At 38.5% G+C, this 9,301-nt stretch overlaps 2 protein-coding genes across 2 annotated transcripts; both read right to left on the reverse strand.

Annotated features, from left to right (window-relative positions):
- Window positions 1-1,513: 1,513 nt before the first annotated feature.
- On the reverse strand, window positions 1,514-3,932 carry LOC105955642 (L-ascorbate oxidase homolog). The gene is made up of 2 exons (XM_012979407.2): window positions 2,292-3,932; window positions 1,514-2,185 (listed from the first exon to the last, which is right to left on the reverse strand). The coding sequence occupies exons 1-2, from the start codon at window positions 3,689-3,691 to the stop codon at window positions 1,885-1,887; spliced, it is 1,701 nt and encodes a 566-aa protein (XP_012834861.2). The 5' UTR covers window positions 3,692-3,932; the 3' UTR covers window positions 1,514-1,884.
- A 563-nt stretch (window positions 3,933-4,495) lies between these two features.
- On the reverse strand, window positions 4,496-9,301 carry LOC105955354 (pre-rRNA-processing ESF1-like protein). Its single transcript, XM_088820034.1, has 7 exons — window positions 8,495-9,301; window positions 8,269-8,343; window positions 7,420-7,637; window positions 7,016-7,178; window positions 6,591-6,719; window positions 5,561-6,255; window positions 4,496-5,084 (listed from the first exon to the last, which is right to left on the reverse strand). The coding sequence occupies exons 1-7, from the start codon at window positions 9,101-9,103 to the stop codon at window positions 4,805-4,807; spliced, it is 2,169 nt and encodes a 722-aa protein (XP_088676160.1). The 5' UTR covers window positions 9,104-9,301; the 3' UTR covers window positions 4,496-4,804.

A 9,301-nucleotide genomic window follows, 5' to 3' on the forward strand; every position in this document is an offset into this window, starting at 1 on the left:
ACTATGAATCTTCTTATACGTTCACCCTTATGGTGTCAAATTCAACATAATCTTCTAGATTCTGTGGAATGTTCTCTAGTTTGTACTTGTTTTGTGCAAAAATGCAGTTTCTGATGCACCACAATCTGATATTTACAAGCCAAAAAACATATCTTATGGTCATCTTGCTTTAAAATGTAGAGCTTGAATTGGATAAATGGGTACAAATTTGATAATATTCCATATAATCTAGAAGATTCCACTAAATTTGACACTGCAATGGTGAAAGTGTAATAAAATTCATAGTAAACAAATTTTTTTAACCTTCGTAGATGCAAGGGTGAAAGTGTAATAAAATTCATAGTAAACAAATTTTTTTAACCTTGGTAGATAAACAGGAGCTTTTTTAACCTTGGTAGACAAAAGGGAACTTGATGTAGTTATCCTGCTTCCAAAATGAGAATTTGCTGAGAATATATATCACTTTATCCTTGGGCTACTAATGCTATTACAATCCTTGCAAATTTTGGCAAATGTGGACGATTGATTGCATTATGGCAAAAAATAAATCGTGTGTATTTCGCACCATTGAGTAATAAACAACGAGATAAGAAGTGCATACAGAGAATCTCGGGAGAATCAACAAAACAACAATCGAAAATGAAATAATAGGAGTGTGAGATCTGGTATTCACAAAGAAAGCTTGTATTCAAACTTCAAAGCATCCCCTCTGCGCAATGTCACTGGAGTGGCCTTTGTGAATGAGCACAAATACGAAAGTTGCAAGGATATACGCACTACCTTATTCATTTCTATCGGAGTAGCATCTTCTGATAAATTATCACAAATCCACCAAACATAGTATGTACGCATGATAGGAAAAAGGCGAGAGGTCGAATCAACCAACCTTGTCAGCATTATTATTTTTGCTGATGCACTAAACAGAACAGATACAGTTCTAGAAACAACACTCGTTGAGAATTCTGCTTGTTCACTCGTAACATAGATCATAACTACCAATGGGGTCTTGTTCATGTATAGGCATTGATATATATTTTTTTGATTACACTGCCTGGGTATGCCCAGTGTATTTGTAAAGTCCGTTTTGATCTATATATTTCACATTTACCGATCAAAAAAAAAAAAAAAATAACTACCAATCACACATAAATGATTTACTGCAAACATGCTATTCTTATATAAAAAAAAATGGATACACAAGTAATTAATTACTTGTGTCCGAGTCACCAATATTGTCAAGAAAATTACAAATTCTTGCAAACTCTAAGGACGGTTGAATACAAGATTGGAGAAATGAGCTCTTACATTTGCTAAGATGTTTTAAGAGCTGATAAGTTGTTACGTGAAAAACAGATCTTTCCCCTCTAACAACTTATTTTTTTAAGAATTTTAAAATCTTTATTATAAGCTCTTAAACATCTTACAGAGCATGAATAAAAAAAAAAAAACCTATCTTACACACAATTCAATACATATAGAGTACTGTGAATGTTGTGTGTTAGAATGAGGTCGATTTAATAAAATAAAGTAAATATAAATTATTAATCACGGGGAAAAGAAAAATAAATAAAAATAATGAGGAAAAAGTACAACAAATTACAAATAAAAACCCTATTCTACCAAAACTCACGTGACGGTGGCCCTGGATTAATTATCACACCAAACCACTATTACATTGTCTTCCCTTTTTTTCTTCTTCTTCTTCCCTTATTGTTTCTCTAATTAATAATACCTTAATAATTATTACATTCTTCTTTTATTTCTTCATAGTAGAACAATACACACACACACACACACACATATATATAGATATACTTATATATTATATAAAATTGAAAAAATCCCAGTTGAAGTAGTGATGATAATTAATAAGTATATAATGGATCAAGAACTGTATGGTGGTGGCTTTGGCATGTCCTTGACAATCCCGCAGAGCAACTGCGTATCCGGGAGATTGTATTCGTCGCGAAGGGATCGATTCGGGGAGAGAACGCTTACGTAGATTTGCTCCCCCAAATACTGTCTCTCCAAAGACATTGATCTCATGTTCCACATTCCGGCATTGTCCAACGTTGTCATAATCGCTGTCCAGCTGTTCGGGTACACCTGCACTGTGTGTTTGCTTATTGCATCTATCAGGTTGTAGTTCTTCCTCTTCTCCTCTGTCCACCTCCCCGGCTCAACCCTGTTCATATATATTGCATGCATGCATGCATGCATGCGTACGTAAATTATGTTGCTATTCGATGTCATATTTATTTATGTATGTATATGTGGTGGTTTTTACTTACGCGACTGCGAAGAAAGAATATCCGGACACGTGGAAAGTCTGCACGCTCTTGTCGTGGTTCTCCAGTATGATCTCGACGAAGTTCCTGAAGGTCCCATTGATCACATTGGGCGCAACGATGACTTCCGCGGCGAGGTCGCTGTCGGACGGCTGGTCTTTGATCATGTCGTACTTGAAAACCTTGTCGGCCACTCCGTAGTACTCAGCCAGCTTCAAGGGGGTTTCTGGATCCACGTGTGAGACCCCGTTGATCGAGTACCTGCGCTTCCCACCGACCTTGCTGAACGGCTTCAGCACGAACTTGATCGTGCGCGTGATGTCGATTTTCCCGTAGTGGTACGACCCCTGTGGGTTCGGCCTGGCCGCGCTGGCGGTCAGGTTCCACCTGAACGATCTGAACTGGTTGATCGACCAGGGGAGACCCACCGGAGCTGGAGGCAGCTCCGGTGACGGAGGCACCTGACCCCCACCGACGTATCGGATGATGGCGGTGGAAGTGAGGGCCTTCTTCGAGAACCTGGTGGACGCCACCAGGTAGTAGTCGTTCTCGGGCTTCTGGTCGGCGGTCACCAGGACAGAGTAGCACTGGCCGAGATGCACGTCGAGGGAGTCGTAAACGTTCTGCACCGTGTGGGAGCCCTCGATCTCGACGATCTTCATCGTGTGGCCCTGGATCCTCACGTTGACCGAATCCTTCATCCCGACGTTGCAGAATCGGTATCTGTACGTCTTCTTCGCGATCATGGTGAACATGGGAGAATCGTCGCCCCCGCTCTTATTTCCAGTTCCGAAACTACCCTTCCCGTTGATGATCACACCGTCAGGGCGGCCGAGCGACCGGCCCCCATCAAGAAGCTTCCTCAACGAAGCGTGGCCCTTCTTGTACCAATCACCAACGAAAACAAAATAATCGTCCTCGGGGAGATCGAACGGGACAGGGATGAGGTCACGGCTGTGGACGGCAAGGGGGCCGTAACCCCCCATTGCGCGGTGGAGAGGGGTGGTGGGGTAGTAGTAGTAGCTGCCGATCTGATCCTTGACCTGGAACTTGTACGTGTAGTTAGTCCCCGGTAGGATCGGGCAGTTAGTGCCCAATGTACCCTCTTGCCACGAGTTCTTCCTCTGCTGGACGCCGTTCCACGTCAGCAGCAACGGCTCGTCGAGGTTGTTGAAGACGTTGACGACGATGTTGTTGTTGGAGGTGCAGTTGATCTTCGGGCCCGGGAATTGGCCGTTGATCGTGATGACTTGTTGCGGGACGCCCAACGGGGAGAGGGTTGCGTATTTTACGTCCCATGTTTGGTAAACGTATGGATCTTCGCAATAGGCAAGATCCGATAATAATGATGTGGTGGAAACTACTAGTAATATTGCTAGTAGTGAATTCACCCTGCCCATCATTTGTTTTGTTTTTTTTTTTTTTTTTTGGGTTTTTTTGGTTTTTTTCTTTTTTCGACAATCCGATGTTTTATTAATTGGTTTGGTTTTATTGAATGATTGGATTGATTGTCCGTGGAAGGGTGTTTGTTCTTTTATAATGGAGAATGGGGAGGGTGTTTTATATGTGTATTTGTGTGGATATTTTTAGGCAAAGACTCCGCAAGTTGTGGAAACTCTTGCATTTTTCGCTTGGTCATGTGGTTCTGATTTGCTTTTCTTGCCGTTTCTTTTTTTAACGATGGATATTTTTCATGCTATTTTTAATGGTTTGTGTTCAAAGGTACTAAAAAGTTACTTTTTTACTAAAAAAAAAAAATGAATCTTGTAACCATTTTATGTTGATTTCATTTTTTTTTTTTTTACGTTGCATTATGTGTTCTTGAAATTGATTTTATGTAGAAGAAATCTATAAAAAGAAAATTGACCGCGGAATTCTGAAAAATTGGTTTAGCCCAATTTGAATATTGAATTTCTGCAAAATAGGTGGACTTCTGAAATTTGATATGAGCTTATGAAAATTAAAGTTTATTAAAAAAACATATGAGAGTAACTTGTTAAAATCGACATTAAATTTCTGTTTTAAGTGTTTTAAACAAAAAATAATAGTAAACTTTTTTTAAAATCGGTGAAAAACAATCGATCCTAACCCAACCCTCATTAGGAGAGTTGGTGCTCGACCGTGACCATTAAAGCTAAGATAGACGAGTTTTTTAAATCCATTTTTAAGGAAATGGAAAAAAAAATTGGAAAATTAAAAAAGAAGTATTTTCGAGTTTTCGTCCAAATAAAAGCAACAGAAAACTGAGTTATCCAATTATCCATACAATACAACATAGTCAAATTTTGTAGAATCACAATGAAATAATGTGACATTAAGAAAAATGAACTTCAATATCAAAACTGCGAAATTCTCGAGACAAACAGTAAAACGGGCAAGTCCTGTCTCGTACAAAAACAACAATCCATCATCATCTTTGCCAAAAACCTTAATCAATAAATATCCGTTTTTCTCTTGCATCCTCAAACTCTCGTTTTGGTAACACAATGTAGCACACAGTCGCATCAATTTTTTACCTACTTTTTTTGTCTCTTTGCATTGAACTGCAAATTTGTGCGTTTCTGAGGTACTTTAGCTTGAGAGGCTAAAGATAATTTACTCGACTTCATTTTGATTGACTTGACTAGTGAAGATAGCTCATTCTTCTCTTTTCTTTTAGTAGATTCCTCAGATATTACCTTGTCGTGTTTGTGCATTGAAGGCTCGTCGGGAATCTCAAAGTGATCCGTTTGTTCCGAGTTTTTCTTGTCACCAATCTTCTGTTTTTGTGCAACTTGCCGAACATAAGTTGCACTCCTGTATCAGCAAAAAACGATGCAAGAAATCATTGTTAACCGTAGTCTTATTAGCAAAATAATGGCATCTCTCTTGAAATATCGAAAATGGAAAACATCACATGTCGACCCCTAAGGGTATATTATGGGCATAAATTTTTAAAAAGAAATTAAAAACTTCATAAAAAAAACTCTCCATATTTCAAAACATCACATTTAGACCCCTAACCGTATTATGGGAATTGGGACACCATATTTTTAATAGGATAGGCGTCCAAGTGTCAATTCATAACGAATATTCCATAGAATCTTCATGATTCCGCTAGTGCTAACTCCGTAAGGGTTATTTGCAGGGGTGGTTGTAATTATGCAAACAAGGAGGGTTTTTTCGTATTTTTTCGTAATTAGACCATGCCTCATGGGTTGCTGTTATTTATATTTCTTGATCAAATCTTCATGTTTATTAAATAAAACACAATAAAATGATTTACTACGTACCTTTTGTATTGTGGGTCAGTTGGATCGATAGAAAAGTGGCTAGATGTCAATATAGCTGAAAAACGCGGATCTTCAACCTCGAAAGTCGGTATTTTCGCCTCATCTTGAACTCCCTTCCCTTTCTTTCCTTTGATCTTCTTAGGTTTCAAATTGTAGCCCTTTAAGTTGGCCTCTCCATTGTCGTCAGCAGTTAAAAGCTCAAGTTCTGCTCTGCTTGCTTCTTCGGCTTCTTCGGCTTCTTCTGCTGTTTCTTGACCAGCCTTCCTTTTTCTAGTACTCCCAATAACCGAAGGCTCATCTTCAACAAAGAAATCATCTACTTGTTCACGTTCAGTATGATCAATACCTTCATCATCTGATGAAGAATACTTGGACCCCTTTTTCGATGCTTTCTTTTTCTCCTTTCTCTTTCGGAGATAAGACTCCCACACAGTCTCTGCTTCTTTGTTCTTCTTTTCTAATATACGTTTGCTTATGTCTTCTAAGTCGGTGTTGAAAGTAACTTCCATGTCCTGTTGATCACTATCATCTTCGTTATCTTCGTCTGAGCCGTCACCTGATTGGACCAGAGCTCGGTACTTATCTCGTTTGCTGCATTTTTTCAGAGATTTTTCTTCTGTGTTATCAACATTATCTTCTTCATCGGATTCACTGTCATCAGATGCCAAAAACTCTTTCATTTCCAACTCAGCAAGCTGAAAGAAAAGAAAAATAGTCGAAATATTATTATATAGGAGACATAAAACAGAACTTTGATAAAATTTACAAACAAGTCCACAGTTCCGTTCAGATAATGCACCCTGTTTGAGTTAATTATCTTGCAGTTGCAATGCTAACTAATTAGAATAATTATGATTTATCGGTTTCCGTGCTCCGGTTTGACTTCCCCCTGTTCACTTTTGGATTAAAATAATGAATATATAGACATACGTGCAACCAAATGGAGGTGGATACCTAGTAACAAACTTGCATATACATATAAAAAAAAAAAACTGATATTCTATGTTTTAAACGTTTCACATGAACCAACCTGTCCATCATTGAGTTTTCTCTTCATGGTCTTTACACGCTGAGGTTCATCTTCATCCCATGTGAGATGAATGTTACTGTGTTGCAGTGCTCGAGTTTGAAAATCTATACCTTCGTAATCAGCTGGTGCCTAAAATAGCAGAAAGAATCAGTAAGTCTTGGAAAAGTTCATTTGTAAAATTTATCAGAATTTCTTTAAAACAGCCAGGGTTTTGTTCGAGTCTCTGGTATCCCCAAAAAGGCAATCCTTATAAGTTAGACATACACTTTTACAGACTGAATAGTCTATTTCAAATATATGAATTGTTGATTACATCTTAATCAGGAACCGGACTAGAGTGAGAAACTATGAATCTTAACCATAATGGAAGAAACAAAGAAAAAAAAAAGAATTGTTGCATCTGCTGATCTAGAGGCGGAAATTACCTCAGTAGCAGTATCACGAGGCTGATGCTTAAACTCCATAGAGTCTGGAATAAATCTCAGATCCAACTTATTGGCTGATCTTTCGAACTCAATCCCGTCACAAGTTTTGTAAATGTAATCTGCTGTAGCAACTGAATCGCATTCCACAACAGCATAATAGTACCTAAACCATAAATGTAAGATAAGACACTGTAATTAATTGATTGATAACACACCATAAATACCCCTCCTTGTTGCAGCTTACAGAGAACCATTTTTATCCTTTAAACAAATGATTAGTCATGCTTAGATAATTACAAAAACATTCAAGAATACAAATACAGCCATAACCTAACAAACTTTCAAGAATACAAACATAACCAAATAAAAACCGCAGATCTAGTAGACATATAAGAAATTGATACCTTAGCCTACTTAATTCATAAGCACGTAGCTTAGTGTTATCAATCTCATCATCCTCCCCATCACTTTCCTCTTCGTCATCGTCAAATAATCCAACGGGACCACGTACAGCCTCCTCCTCCATGCGCTTAAGTCCAAACTCAGATGGATACACAGTTACAGACACAATTTGTCCTCCTTTTGGAACACAGGAACTCATCAAAACGTACAAGTCAACAGCCTACAAAATCAAAGAAGTTCTCAGTATGAAACTAACAGCATAGAGATACAACAATATAAATAGACACGGGGACTGCATGAACGCAGAATCAATGAAAGCAGAGCTGTATTACTTCCAAACTGAACTTCCAAATTTAAAACTTTACATATAAATCTTTAAACGACAGTCTACATGGCAAGCACCAGAAGACAGAAGTACAATATAGTATACTGGACTACAACAGCTTCCCGTAGCAAGTTCCAAAAATTATATACAATTCTAACCAAACAATGTAAACTACTACAATGAAAGTATACATACAAAACAATATACGCACAAGCCACCCAGCCTATGTTACTTAGAAAATCACACCACACGAGCTGACATATCATTCAATCTCATTCAATCCAGAAATGATTGGAACGAAGCCAGTATCCCTAATACTCAATAGAAAACTATGATATATAAATATAACTATGCATGCACTTGGAGAAAGCAATCAGAAGCTATTGACCATTTCAAAGAAGTATAAATAATGGAGATCCATCGTGTTATTCATGTGTGAGAATAATAGATACGGGATAGCAGAAAACAACATATACATTGATCTTGAAGAGAAATGCAAATAGTAAATAAAATTGATAATACCCACCCTCACTTGACTCCAGTCCAAATTAACAACTGCAAGTCTGTTTGTTTCTTTATCAATTATCGGTATATTGCTCTCCTGCACACACCATTGACAATAAAAAAAGGAAGTTAGAGAAAATTTACAAAATTTCAAAGTACTCTTTTTTTTCCCTTTTCTTCGAAAATTGAATCCTATACGAATGCGAAAACAGGGGAGGGGCAGGAGATTTAGGGTTTAGCGTTCTCACCGGCTGCAAAAAATCATCATCCTCTTCGTCCACAGATTCGACATCTGAATCAGAATCTGAACCTGTACTAGTAGATGATGATTCATCAACACTTTGTTGATCTTCATCGTCGTCACTTTCCTCAATTTTCTCATTCAATTTCTCACTTTCACTTTCACTTTCAGTCTCGTCGCCAATTTGGTGGCTTTCACTCACAGCGTCGCTATCTTCTTCTTCTTCTTCTACTTCTTCTTCCTTAACTGGAGACGCTTTTTTTTCTTCCTCCGGTTGTTGAAGACGGTAGTAGTGACTCAGAGAGGCGGCGGATTTATCATCGTTCTTCTTCGGCTTGCCGCGCTTGTCAATTCGAGCATTGGAGGAAGTGAACCTTCTGTCGGTAAACACGCGCGTGAAGCGAGAATCAATCTCCACCTTCGAACGCTTCTTCGGAGCTTCCATGAAGCGAGGGTCGGATTGCGCCGACGCGAATCGATCATCGGTGATATGTTTACCACCACCGCCGCCGCCGCCGCCGCCGCCAACATCCTTCGCCGTTCCATTACCACCACTATTCTTCTTGTTTTTCTTCGCACTTTTTTGCTTCTTCTTCCCTTCGGATTCGGAACCCATAGCTTGACGTCGGAGATTGAGAGATAGATTGTCGCCGGATAAATAGAGGACGGCCGTCAATTGAAAACCTAACTACACACAAATATACACTGACGCCGTTAAATGTTAACCTAGATGACTGGACCTTGATGAAGAAGTGAATTTCATTAATTAATTTTTTTTCTTTTTCTTTTTTCCTTTATTGGTCAGAAATAAAAT

This window comes from Erythranthe guttata, chromosome 6, assembly GCF_056151865.1.
Source record: "Erythranthe guttata isolate IM_541 chromosome 6, IM_541, whole genome shotgun sequence".
Lineage (NCBI taxonomy): Eukaryota > Viridiplantae > Streptophyta > Magnoliopsida > Lamiales > Phrymaceae > Erythranthe > Erythranthe guttata.

Coding starts and splice junctions, on each gene's coding strand:
- LOC105955642 (XM_012979407.2), bottom strand. CDS start 3,691: ATGATGGGCAGGGTGAATTCACTACTAGCAATATTACTAGTAGTTTCC. Junction 2,186..2,291: donor TATTCTTTCTTCGCAGTCGC/GTAAGTAAAAAC, acceptor ATATATGAACAG/GGTTGAGCCGGGGAGGTGGA.
- LOC105955354 (XM_088820034.1), bottom strand. CDS start 9,103: ATGGGTTCCGAATCCGAAGGGAAGAAGAAGCAAAAAAGTGCGAAGAAA. Junction 7,179..7,419: donor TATGAATTAAGTAGGCTAAG/GTATCAATTTCT, acceptor TTTATGGTTTAG/GTACTATTATGCTGTTGTGG. Junction 6,720..7,015: donor CTCGTGATACTGCTACTGAG/GTAATTTCCGCC, acceptor CTGCTATTTTAG/GCACCAGCTGATTACGAAGG.